At 34.5% G+C, this 14,788-nt stretch overlaps 1 protein-coding gene across 2 annotated transcripts; it reads left to right on the forward strand.

The window, feature by feature from the left end:
* The first annotated feature begins 7,415 nt into the window (after positions 1-7,415).
* On the forward strand, positions 7,416-10,732 carry LOC131051398 (pentatricopeptide repeat-containing protein At1g11290, chloroplastic). Of its 2 annotated transcripts, XM_057985911.1 has the most exons (2): positions 7,416-9,270; positions 9,427-10,732. In XM_057985911.1, exons 1-2 carry the CDS (start codon positions 7,892-7,894, stop codon positions 10,148-10,150), a joined length of 2,103 nt encoding a protein of 700 aa, XP_057841894.1. In that variant the 5' UTR covers positions 7,416-7,891; the 3' UTR covers positions 10,151-10,732. The 2 variants fall into 2 exon arrangements, with proteins under 2 accessions (XP_057841894.1, XP_057841892.1); XM_057985909.1 differs by having other exon boundaries at positions 7,416-10,732.
* The last annotated feature ends 4,056 nt before the right edge of the window (positions 10,733-14,788 follow it).

Consider the following 14,788-nt stretch of genomic DNA (forward strand, 5'->3'; position numbering starts at 1 on the left):
AAATGCAATATATCATCTTAAGAGTTGATATTTTTGGCTTTGGCTAATGAATTATATTATCATGGCTGGACAAACACAATCAACAAACATAGCTTTCTAGACAACATACTTAAAATTTCAATCAATGCATGGATATATCAGTGTAACGTTAGTACATGCATGACAACACAAATAAATTAATCAAGCCACCCCTACTTTTTTGGCCACATTATTACATAAAGACCGTCTTCTATTGTACTCATACTACAACATTCTTAGTGGTGCCAATCAATACCATTGTTGATGATTATATTATTGAATATAGCACATAAAGTTTGCCTAACAATAGACTTATTTTTTTACTATAGTCAATCATTTGTTCAACACCTCGCTCTTAAAAAGAAAAAAAGATTGTGGGGGACAAGTGAATGGATAAACAAACCTACATATCCTTGAATTAAATACAAACTTTTTGTATCTTTCCTAAATTGTGGCAATTGTATATAAGATGTCTCAACAACTAGCAACAAATCTACTCAATATAATCAATATCCTAAGTTAATCATCTTCATAGATTGTAAAAATAATTTGTAGTACAAATTTTTTTTGCATAGCTTGTCAGTTTAAACTTTAAGTTAATCTGTTCATATTTAGTTTTTTTCCACATTTCAAGATCAACTCAATTGTATTCTAAATAATTACTCCTAATAAAGGCATTGTTCGTTTCTTCCAGCTTTTGCCTGCCCTCCATTATATTACCCTTGAAGCATATCTTGCTATTGGTATAACCATTGCACTTCATTGGAGTGCAAGTGCTAGTTCTATGATATTTCATTTATAAAATTTTGATGCTATGTTAAGAAAGTTATGGTGATTTGAAAAAATTGCTTTGTAAGGGCATTGGGGGGAAAAATAAGCCCCTTAGGTGTTAGTACCAATTCACCATGTGATTATTGTTGGAGGAATTAGGGTTGGCAGGTTGAAAAAATCCATCATCATTTTGGTGGTTCTATAATTTTTTTAATAATAAAATAAATAAATTTTAAAACCTAATTTCATACCAAACACAATGTTGACACCAATTCATACACCACCAACATAAGATTGTATGCCACTTATGCAAAATGTATATGCACATAATATTTCTATTGGCACTAACTATAAAAACGATATTGCCAATGCATAGACTATACAAAAACACACATATCATGTGTATAGATTCTATATTATTGTACAAACATAAATACGCAGAACCTTCAAACCTTAGCAAAAACTAATAATTTTTTTTAACTCCAAAATATGTCATGTATATAAAAATAGGGCTTTTTGGGCCTTCTAGACTAAATGGTGAGGTTCTCCTTGCAAATATGAATCTCTAATAACAAATTAGAGTCACCAATGGATTCAAGCTCCCAAAATCACTAGCAAAATCAAAAGATGTCTTCCATAAGGGAGTAGAAAGGGTCAAATATTGCCTAATTATGGGCACAATGGATAAAATCAAGATAGATGATATCTAGGATGAAGATTTAATTTAGACGCTTTTCTTATATAGGAAAGGTTGAGAGATCTAGGATTAGATAAGATTACGAGTAGTATCTTAATCATATGCAATGAGACACAAAAAATAAATATGAAGATAAGATAGGATAATATCACAAGACACCTAAGATTCCAAACTTAACATGTAAATATGTGTGAAAAGGTCCTATACAGACTAGTTGGATAATGTGCCTTACATTCACAATACAAATGGAAAAACTAGATAGGAAATACCCTTGTTCAAACAACGTCTCCATATGGCCTTTGTGGTAAACTATGGTAGTGTGATAAGAGCTCTCTCTCTAGGGTGAATCTAAAAATGAAATGCCACTTTCATACTTTTATGCTCCTATGTATAATTAAGGTACATGTACCTCTATGTTATTTTTTTACCATAAGAATTCACACTTTCCACAAAATGGCGTTACTCGCTATGATTAATAGTATTGATGATAACATGAAAAAACAAACATGTTTTGAGGAACTATATGAGTCAACACACTAATTATGATCCTTATTTTACTAGGGCAATGTTTACGACATATGGTTGTGATGGAAACTATATTGATAAACTATCTCCACATGCCTTATTTATAATTAAATCCATCAATCTAGGTAACAATGTTACTCAATTATTTATGTTCCTTCATGCTTATTGTAGACGTATAAAAATGACCATATTCCTAAATGAATATTTTATGTTCATTTCATCTATTTAGTTAAATCTAATTTAATTAAATTACTCACAATCCTCTATTTAATTATGTAAATTACTCCATTTATTTAAATTAAATTCACTAGACCTCTTTTACCATATAATAGGATAAATCATTTTATTCAATTAAATCCCCTATCCACTTTTTAATTAAATTCAAATTTAATTAAATAGTTTATCCTAAATTGAATAAATCTAATTTATTTGATTTCCCCAAATTACAACCAAGTTGAATTAAATTCATTTTATTCAATTAAAATCCTATTATCCTTCCATCCACTTGCAAAATCCTACACCTCCCACTTGCATCCTAACCCTCTTTCTAACCTCTTCTAAGATTCTTCTAATCCCGATTAATTAACCCAAACCCATCCATTGTCCCTTTTCCCTAAATTTGAGGAGATCACTTCTCAAATTTGGAGTAAAGTCTTCAAAAGGCATTAAAGCCTTTATCCATTCAACAAGCTAACTTGTTGAATACCCCCAAATTTGGAAGGACTCTTACAAATTTGTCCCCAAAGTCTTCATAACCATTAATGGTTAACTCAACCCTCTTACATGGTTAAAGAATTTCCATAAACTCAACCTCCATGTAACCTAGGGGTCTCATCAAGCATTTATTGCTTTGACCATGGTTATCCTTAATCCTTTGCACAAGAATTTATCCTTTGGATAAAAGCTTTATCCAATGGGTAATCTTAACTTAACCTTAACCCTTAACCCCTAGGGTAACCATGAGGTCTTCTCAAGCATTTAATGCTTCTTACATCTCCTCTCACCCAGTCTTATGTTGACATTTGTCACCATTTCATTGGTGCCAATTGCAAGCATGGATCCCCAACTTTCAAACTTGGCCCTTGATTGCCTCTTTCAATCCTGACCATCCATTGCCCTGTTTTTGCTATAAATAGAGCTCTCATTCCTCCATTTTCATCATCCAAGTCTTTAGCATCACACTTATACTTAAATCCAATCAAGCTTTCATATCTCATTTTATGCTCAATCATTTAGCTTCTCTTTTAAATAGGAATTAATCTAAATATGCTAATTTAGAGTATGCTCCTTATCATTTAGCTTAAATCATGAACTAATATAGTATGCTAGGATAGTCTTGTTTACTAATCTTGTCATCTTATAACTAGTTTATTGCATTTCTAGGATCATGCATAGCTTAGGATGCATTTCATCTTAAAATCAACAAAAGCATCCCTCGTTCTTGCATTTGCCATCCCTAAACCATTTTGCTCAGTGATTTGAGAGAAAAAACATTGGTTTGAGGGACCGTGCAAGATAGAGAACCATGGAACCATCCTTGGGAAGCTGAGCCATACTTCATGACTCCATAGCTTGCACCAAGAAGTCTTGTGGGTGTGTGAGCAAGGCTCCATAGAGCTCCGTTTTTCACATATTGAGTTCTATCGGCCCGCTTTTCCCGCATACATTTCTCAATATTTCTACTGGCACTGACTATAAAAATAATATTGCCAATGCATAGACTATACAAAAACATACATATCCTGTGTATAGATTCTATATTATTGTACAAACATAAATACACATAACCTTCAAACCCTAGCAAAAAATAATAATTTTTTTAACTCCAAAATATGCCATGTATATAAAAATAGGACATTTTGGGCCTTCTAGACTCAACGGTGAGGTTCTCCTTGCAAATATGAATCTCTAATAACATATTAGAGTCACCAATGGATTCAAGCTCCCAAAATCACTAGCAAAACCAAAAGATGTCTTCTAAAAGGGAGTAGAAAGAGTCAAATATTGCCTAATTATGGCACAATGGATAAAATCAAGATATATGATATATAAGATGCATATTTAAATTAGACACCTTTCTTATATAGGAAAGGTTGAGAGATCTAGGATTAGATAAGATTATGAGAAGTATCTAATCCTATGCAATGAGACAAAAAAATAAATATGAAGATAAGATATGATAATAGCACAAGACACCTAAGATTGCAAACTTAACATGTAAATATGTGTGAAAAGGTCCTATATAAACTAGCTGGATAATGTGCCTTACATTCACAATACAAAGGGAGAAACTAGATAGGAAATACCCTTGTTCAAACAATGTATCCATATGGCCTTTGTGGTAAACTATGGTAGTGTGATAAGAGCTCTCTCTCTAGGGTGAATTTAAAAATGCAATGTCACTTTCATACTTTTATGCTCCTATGTATAATTAAGGTACATGTACCTCTATATTAATTTTTTACCATAAGAATCCACACTTACCACAAAATGACGTTACTTGCTATGACTAATAGTATTGATCATAACACGAAAAATCAAACATGTTTTGATGAACTATATGATGACACACTAATTATGATCCTTGTTTTACTAAGGCAATGTTTACGACTTATATGGTTATGATGGAAGCTGATGCACTGCAAAAAGGATAGATGTTAGGAAGACACACAAACACAAGGAGCAATTCAAACGTTAGTGTTAGTGTCATAAATCATCATAAATGAAAAACTATCCTAAGTAAGAATATCAAGAGAGATACCAAACATAAAATGGAAATCCTAACAAAACTAAGGAATGCAATGAAACATCCCCAAATGCCCTCCAACATATTTGTAGCTGCTCCTCCCTTGTTCATCTCCTCTCCAAGTTCCAAATGAGTGTAGCTTTCAGTAGCTTTTTGCACTATTTTGGATGTCTTATGGTGATTCAAGATTGTAGAATGAAAATTATGATAATGCAAATGTAAACAAGCTAAATATGAGAGATTATTTAACTATCTAATGTTAATTTTAACCAAAATAACAAAAGGAAAATGTTCCTAAATGCTCTCTCAAATTTCATTATAACTTAGATGCATACAAGATTTCTAGATCTGGATTATGAAGGAATGGGCTCGATTTATAGGAAAAACAGAGCAATGGATGGTTGAGATTGAGAATCTCAACAAGGGTCAGGATTGAAAGGCTTATGGTCCACATGAGGGCTTTCAACCCAATCCCAGGATGACGAATGTCATCATGAGATGGCTTGAGAGGAGAGGGAAGAAGCATTAAATGCTTGACATGACCTGAGGGTTACCTTAGGGGGTTTGTTTAAGCTTAAGTTATTGGATAAAGCTATTATCCAAGGATAATGCCATTATCCAATGGACAAACTCTTGTGCAAGAGTTAGTGGAGATACCCATGTAGGCAAGTGGAGTTAACCATTAATGGTCATGTAAGAGCCATTAATGGTTTGGAAGACTTTGGGGGTTAACTTGTTGGAGACACAAAGCATTGAATGCTTTTCAAAGACTTTCAAGGCTTTGAGAAGTGACTTCAAGTTGCTTAAGAATGTGATAATGTTTAGGGGATGGGTTAGGCTAATTAGGAAGGGGTTAGAAGAGTCTAGAAGGTGGTTAGAAGAGCAAGTGCATTTGGTGGGTGAGGGAAAATAGGATTTTAATTAAAATAAAATTACTTTATTTCAATCAAATAGGTGCAACTTGCATTTGTAGGAGAATGCAAGTTGGGGGGGGGGGGTAATTTAGGGATTTTAAATAAATATTTGTTTATTTATTTAAAGGATGAGAGGGGTTAAATTAAATAAATGTGTTTATTTATTTAATTGATTGTTTTTAGAATGTGGCTAAATGAATTAATTTAAATAAATTGAATAATTTATTTAATTAATAGGAGAATAGTTTGAGGATGGATTAATTAAATATTAATTTAATTAACTGGTTATTGATAGTTAATTAATCAAATAAATAGTAAATATTCATTTAATTAATTGGACAGTCTTATGTGACTACATAAACTATATTGATAAACTATCTCCACATGCCTTATTTATAATTATATCCATCAATCTAGGTAACAATATTACTCAATTATTCACGTTCCTTCATGCTTATATCTTTAGACAATTATCCTACACATTAATTATCATTTTGTTATATCTCACATAGCATGTTTCATTGTGCCTATGTGGCTTATCCTTATTGATTATTGTTGGTGTTGCTTTATCATCAAGGGCAAACTTGGAGATATCTTATTCCCTTTCCTTTATGTGCTTACATGCTTGTTGTGCCTACACAATGTTATGCATTGATATTTGCTACATTTATTTTTATGCTATCATTACATACTTTAAACATGATGCTATCATTTTCCCTTCAGTTAAATTCCTTGTGCCCTTATATGTAACCAATTAGGGGGACCATAAATTATCATTTATATTTCTTAATGAGTTTGGTTAAAATGATAGATATGGCCATTATTGTGTGTGTGTGTGTGTGTGTGAGAGAGAGAGAGAGAGAGAGAGAGAGAGAGAGAGAGAGAGAGCACTTCATGTTACAACATTCATATGAAGTAAACTTTTACATATTGAAGATCTTGTCATTCAATTTGGAAAGTTAGACCATGTTCTACATTTTTGGAGTCTTTTAAACCTGTCTACTTGGTTAAAGCTCTTAGTTGCTTGGTTGAAGTCTTTTACGTTTGTTCACATAGTTAGAGTTGTATCACATTTTGTGGCAACCATAATCTCGCCTCCTACTCTTATTGTTTTGCACATAATTTTAGCAAGTTGTAATTATGCCCATTTTGAATATTTGATATATGCTACTAATTGGAATTTTTTATTATGTGCTTGTAGGTTTTTGATATAGAACTTGTTGCAACAAGAGTACACATGATTGATTTCCATGATTTGCATATTTTATGTAGTTTTATATCCTTTAAGGGTTTAGAAATATTTCCATGTTGGTTGCTTGATTCTACTTTGAAACACTTTCTCATAGTAGCTTACATGCAAGAAAAATAGGGGAAAAATATATAATGGTGAAAATTGTATAACCATATTGTTTTCCTTCACGTTTCAAACCTAAGTTGTTTGTCTTTTGTGCATTAAAACAAGTCTATAAAATGAGGTATTGCACATAAAAGTTGGAAATCAATATTTGATTCTAATCCCATAATCACTCATCCTCTAAAGTTTATCTTGATCAGACATATAATCATTTTCCATTTTTACTTAGGTTTAGGAGTGTTAGAAGATATCTAACCTAAGAATTAGACATCTAACACTCATGGAATGACATGTATATCAAATTTAGAAAATAATAACTTACTTATTTATTTAGCCTACATACTTATAGTGGTATTCTTTTTTCACAGTTAATTTACAACTGATGGTTATCCAAGGTTTTCATCCTTCTTTTTGTCTGCAGTTCAATGTTTTAGTCTTGATTTTAAGTTCCACAAACCTGGACTAAGCTGCCTCATCAGGGATGCTAGAAATTGCACCTGATCCCGGCAGAATTTCTATCCATCATCTGTGAGATTATTGACTACTAAGTGTAAAAATAGTTAGAGCTGGGCAGCAAGCAATTAGAATGCAGGTTACATATTTTTTTTATTTTTAGCTTGTCAAGCTCAGGGCTCAAATGCATTCATTATATTCATTTAAAGTTTTCGTATAAATGGATGCCATGGTTTATCGGGTTTCAACTGCTTAGTTTCAGTCAATCTTCATCCAGAGAACCCAAGGAATGCTCCAAATTATTGATGAAATATGGGTGGTAACCCAGGGAGTTCTCCAAATTGCCACAATTCTATGTCCTCTACATATGCATTTTCCTTTAGGTAAAAAGGGTTTTCTGCAACCATTATCTCATGGCGGCAGTTGCTGCACACGATCAGGTCATTTTATCATCTTCAAGACTTATCCTTGACTATCTTGCATGTGGGAAACTCAGCAATGCCCGCCAAGTCTTTGAGAAACTGGACAGCCCAAATGTTTTCCTATGGAATGGATTAATCATAGGATATGCTAAACATGGCCTTCATGAACAAGTGATTAACTTGTTTAATCGAATGCAGAAAACATGCAATAAACCTGATAATTACACCTTTCCCAGCGTTCTCAAGGCATGTGGAAGTTTAGTAGATGTGCAGGGTGGGGAGAAGGTTCATAATTACATAATTAAATGTGGATTTGAATCGAATGTTGTTGTCACGAGCGCTCTTGTGGGTATGTATGCAAAATGCAACAGTATGAGGGATGCAAGGAAAATGTTTGACAGTATGTCTGACAGAGATATAGTAGCATGGAACACTATGATTGCCTGTTATGCCCAGAGCGGGCAATTGGAAGAAGCTTTAAGACTTTTTAGGGAAATGGAAGCTTCGGGTTTAAAAGCCGGTTCGGCTACTTTTGCAATTCTGATTTCTGCGTGTGCTCGCCTTGCTGATTTGGAGCAGGGAAAAACACTTCATGAGCACTTAATCCGAGGCCGGCTTGAGCTCACTGTGTTTGTGGCAAGTGCTCTTGTGGATATGTATGCTAAATGTGGTAGCATAGAGGTTGCGAGGGAACTGTTCGACAATATGCCAGAGAGGAATTTAGTTTCCTGCAATGCAATGATTAGTGGGTATGTGTACAATAGGCGTTACGAGGAGGCTCTGAAGGTGTTTCATGAAATGCAAATTGCAGGTGTAAAACCTGATTCCATTACGGCGACGAGTGTTCTCCCGGCATGTGCTTACCTAGGAGCTCTACAAGATGGCAGGTTGATTCATGGGTATGTAATAAAAAATGGATGTGAAGCAGATGTCTTTGTGGGTAGTGCACTTATAGATATGTACACCAGATGCCAGAATTTAGAAATTGCACGCAAAGTGTTTGACAAAATGTCAGAAAGAAATGTTGTTTCATGGAATGTGATGATTGCAGGATATGCTACGCATGGTCATAGCGAGGATGCATTGATGCTTTTTCACCAAATGCGCAGCACTCGTGTTAGACCGGATCATGTTACATATGCAAACATTTTACCAGCCTGTGCACAGTTGGCAGCTTTGCAGCAGGGTAAGGAGATACATAAATCTATGGTGGAAGATGGTTTAGATTCTGATATTTTTGTTTCAGGCGCTCTTATAGATATGTATGTTAAATGTGGGAATTTAAATGCTGGACGCCAAGTTTTTGACAAGATGCCTCAGAGAGATTTGGTTTCATGGACTTCTATGGTTGCCGGCTACGGCATGCATGGGTATGGTGAGGAAGCTCTTTCTCTTTTTAATCAAATGCAAAAGTCTGGTATCAAGCCAGACCATGTCACTTTTGTTGCTGTTCTATCTTCATGTAGTCATACAGGGCTAGTTGACGAGGGCCTGCATTACTTTGATCAAATGGTTTTTAATTACAGAATTACACCAAGATTGGAGCACTATGCATGCATGGTTGATCTTCTTGGACGAGCGGGCCAGCTGGAGAAAGCTTACGAGTTTATCAAGGGGATGCCACTTGAACCTGATGCTCGTGTGTTGAGTGCCTTGCTTAATGCCTGTCGAATTTACAACAACGTAGAGCTAGGAGAACGTATGGCAGAACGCCTTTTTAAGATGGAACCTGATAATGTTGGGTTTTACATTCTGCTCTCAAACATCTATGCTGGGGTTGGTAGGTGGGATGATGTAGCGAAGTTGAGATCAGTAATGAAAGACATTGGATTGAAAAAAGATCCAGGATGTAGCTGGATTGAGGCTGGCAATAGGGTTCATGCATTTCATACGGGAGACAAATCACATCCCCAATTTGAGCTTATAAATGCAACACTGGAGGATTTGACCGGGAAGATGATGAAGGAAGGGTATGTCCCTAATACAAACTTTGTGCTGCATGATCTGGAAGAGGAAGAGAAGGAATCCATCCTTTGTCGACACAGTGAGAAACTTGCCATTGCCTTTGGGCTTATTAATACACCACCAGGAACAGTTATTAGAGTAACCAAGAATCTTCGAGCTTGTGGGGATTGTCATAACGCTACTAAATTTATCTCTAAAATTGTTGGGCGAGAAATTATTGTGAGGGATACAACCCGTTTTCATCATTTTAAAGGCGGAATTTGTTCTTGTAGGGATTATTGGTGATCGCAGTTGAAACAAGCACTTGCATTTTCTTTTTTGCTGAACATGGCAGTCAGCAATTCCCAGGTAAGGGCTATAAAGAAGCTGGTTGATACCAGGCACTCTTCGAAAAATTTAATAGCCATTTTCTGTTAGAGTGCAACCTAAGTGATTGAGTCAACAGAAAATGGGTACTGGCTGGATAATACTGTAAAGTGTGCTATTTCATGAATCCTGCTGTAGTTTTGCCAAGGTGGCTGATACCAAGCCGCTTCTCAAAATATGTGAACAGTTATTTTCTGTTAGAGAGCAACCTAAGTGATTGAATTAACAGAAAATGCCTAACGGCTGGAAAGTACCACAAAATGTTCTATTTGATGAATCCTACTGAGGTTTTGCCTTAAGGTATACGGCATGAACACCTTGTATGCGATAGAATTGGTCTGTGAACATGATGTATGCAATAGAATTGGTTGCATGTGAAGGACAATTCAGGTAGTAGCAGAGTTCAAGAATGTTACAAACGAGAAGAAACGTTTATTTCCTAATCAAATGTGTATGATAACTCTTTTTCTGGGGATATTAAATATTTTAACCGTTCCTTCTCTTTCGTGCGAGACCTGGACCATTGGTTGTTTCCAGTTTAGAGTTTTAAAAGATTTGCATGACACTTAACGTTTCAAAAACCATTTTGACTGTTACAAGTCTCTTGAGGAGAAAACTAAGGAATCATAAGCATGCTTTTCTTGAGATTGAGTAAACATACATTTCCTCTTTTGAGCTTTTTATGGGCATTTCTATTAAATGAGACAATATTACATGTTACAGCTTCACAAATCTTTTCAACTATTGGCTTCTCATCCATATATTTGCAAGCATGGGAGTAGAACCAGGAAATGTGAAATGAGATTTTAACCATTTCAATTTTCAGAGAGAGAGAGAGCTTATGAAATTGAGGAAATATTGGTCGGAAACATCACATTTTTATTAGCAAAATGGTTTCATTTCTGGTTTATCCACAAATTCTCAAGCAGTTACCTAGCACCAAAACCAAGTACAAATAAACCACTGTCAACTACATAAACATGAGTAGTAGGGAAGAATATATTTATGTTTGAAAGTTATTTATACTAGCATAGACAATGGATCGAGACAATAAATGGACGAGGAACAAAGGCTAGATTGACCGTTGGCAGAGATTCAAACTTGTTATGTGTGATGGACCAACCATTTTGTGAATCCCAACCAAATCTTTGTCCTTCCACTCCACCACACCATTTTGTTGGGTAATATAAGGTAGGAATACGCTGCTGTACAATGCTTGATACAAAAATATTCCAAAGTATGATTGGCATACTCATATCCTCTAGGGGAGAGGAGTCAATAGGAGTCAATACGTGTGCGGGTACCAATACATGTTATAGTACATAGATAAAATGAGACCTATAGTGGTGCTCTAAAAATGTCATGTCAATGTTTTTCCCCAAAAAAGTACTTCTAGAATTCAAAAAATAACCAATGATGTGATGTCACATCTGCACACAAGTAAACATGACTTAGTGCACACCTGTGGAGCTTATGACAATTTGGGACCATTTTGGACACCTTCACAAAAATGCATGCTGATGTGGCATCATATTTGACCATATGGACTTGAAATTTTGTTTTTGAGTAGGGGATTTGACAAGTAAGCTGTTGTATAAAATTCAATTTTTTTTTGAAATGTCCACATATGATTTTGAGAAGCGTGAAGTTAGGGTGCACACGTTCTGACTCCTCTCTCCTATGTGATCTAACATTTGACAGGATGTTCACATTGTTTGTTAACCATGACTTTCTATTAATGTTTTTTAATGAAGGAAGGACCTAGTTTCACAAAACAAATCTATGCATACTCAGAAAAAGTATCAATAAAATTGAATCTGCTCCTTGATCCTTCTAAAAATGGATGATTAAAAGAGCATAAATCAGAATGATTGAAAGAACATCCTTTTGACATCTCGAGAAGGAAAAATGGGAGGTAGACCATGAACCATTTTTCTTATGGCCAATCGATTGCATGCTTTCGAAGCTCAGGTATTGTAAATGCTCATTTTGTAGACATTTGCATCATTTGCTATTTTGCCACCAATGCGCACACACCTTGATCCTTAGAAGCATCATAAAACCAAAAAAATTACAAGACTATGCTTTCTCTATTGCTAGTATCCTTCACAACAAATTTGTCAAGCTAGAACTCAATTTTCTTCCCTTGCTAAGTAAGGGTAAAGAAAAATGCATATTAACATTCTAATCAACTACATGGGATATTTGATTGTGTTATCTTCTAGCTCATCAACACTAACGACTATATTGAGTGCTAAATCTTCTACTACATAGATCTCACCATTATAGACCTCACCATTAGATTTGCTAAGGGTCGTGAACAAATGACTATCCTTGCTATATGATGATTGCATAAAAGACCTATAATAAACTCAATCAGATCTCACCATCAGATTTGCCGAGGGTTGTGAACAAATTGATTGCATTAAAAAAATCCTATAATAAACTGAATCTTAATGTATGAGCATACAAAGATTTTGAAGTATGCACAAAAGTAGCACTATTCTAATTCTTGACATTGCACTCTATGATATATTTGTTATCCTTCACTAGATGGCAAACTTTCTACAATAAGAATGGTCCCCACACCTCTTCCTTTTGCCTTTCTAACTACCGTTATATTAGGGATCACCATTAGAACCCTTCTCTTTCCCATTATCGTTGCTTCCGTGGTCTACCCTTGAATTTTTATTCTTGTACCCATTTTCCTTGAAGTTGTGTTTCCCCATTTACACATGAAAGACTATGAGAGGGCTATGATTCATAGAAAGACAAGTCATATTCAACTTTGCCTTGCAATTATAATTCTCTTGAATATTTAAAAAGACAACCAATGGAGCTTGTAGAAGAAGTCAAGGACCTTGTAACAAACCAAGTTCTTTGTTAACAAGATTACAAGATTTTTTTAGATCAAGTTGTACTCTTGGAAGATGAGTGATAGGGAGTCTATGACAGAGCACCTAAATGTGTTCAACATCACAATGAGCTAGTTAGCATCAATGGATGTGTAAATGGATAAGGAGGACTAGTTCACAACCTTCTTGTGTTCATAGTTTGATGAATGGGGCAACCTAGTTATGACAATCAATAGCACCAACTCAAATATTAATATTCATGAGGTGGTGGGTGCATTACCCTTAAAGGAGATGGAGAAAAATAAATAAACATTGAAAATACTTTTAGTCCTAGAGGTTATTTCAAGGACAAGGGCAAGAGTAAAAAGAATAATCTAGACATAAGGGGAGATATAATTCTCTCTAAAGAAATAAGGTCAAATATTGAAATTGTGTTAAGAAAAATCCCTTTAAGAGGAACTAAAAGGAGAATAAGTGAAATGAGTCAAAGAATGATTCAAATCTATCATAATGACACCAGTATGTGTTCATTATTGACCTTTCCAAACATTAATGTAAGAATTAATGGTTTATTTACTCAAATTTATCATTCCACATGACTCCATATGGAGTGGTTTTCCAAGTATGAGAGTTATGATAGTGGAAGATTTTACTTGGGGGATAATTCTCATATTTGTTTCTCATGGCAAATTCATTCTGGCCTTGTGTAGTACTCACTTAAGGATACAACACAAAACACCAAATTTCAACCCCAAACACTTGATTTAATAAAAAAAACAATCTTTGAAGCATGCACTTATTTGAACATGACAACAATTGATCATGGAAACATTGAACTTCCTAAAAAAACTAGTTAGATAAGATATTTGTTGTGACACATTTCACTAATTTTCAATGAAGCATAGACACAATGAAAGAATCTACATCTTTAGGATATCATAACTAACATTCGCGCATGCTTGTTACATTCTAATTATTGTCAAGACTCATATCATTCCAAAATATATTATAACAAGAGATTGATAATGAATTCATTATAAAACAAGATACAAGAGAAGACCTAGGGGACAAATCTATGTCTCTGGGGCTCATCCAAGATGAGCTTGTCAATGTAACAATATCAAAGGCTTCATAGTCCACTTATTAGGATTCAAGTCATCACACAGTTGACCAATAGTAATGTACAGTAGCCAAGCCAAACTTCACGCATGCTTGTTACATTCTAATTATTGTCAAGACTCATATCATGCAAAAATATATTATAACAAGGATGAGCCTGTCAATGTAACAATATCAAAGACTTCATAGTCCACTTATTAGGATTTGAGTCATCACACAGTTGACCAATAATAATGTACAGTAGCCAAACTCTATTCACACAAAAACTGACAGACATTATGTTTGTAAGCCCAATGTCATTGTTCATACTAATAATAATAGAAAATATAAGATTATCACTAGACACTCATATATGTTCTCCCAAGAATATCTAATCAACTAGATGACAAACACACAACTCTCATGTCACACATTTATTGAATCACTTTGATTCAATAATTCCAAGATACTAATCTAGGTTCATTAATAAGCTAATATTGTCATCCACCAGTATACTTCAACATTATATGGAACTTCTTCCAGCCATGTTTGTTCTTGTTTATTGATTCCTTGGATACTTATTTATTGATACTTATGGTTCTTG

The sequence above is a fragment of the Cryptomeria japonica genome, chromosome 11 (genome assembly GCF_030272615.1).
Source record: "Cryptomeria japonica chromosome 11, Sugi_1.0, whole genome shotgun sequence".
Lineage (NCBI taxonomy): Eukaryota > Viridiplantae > Streptophyta > Pinopsida > Cupressales > Cupressaceae > Cryptomeria > Cryptomeria japonica.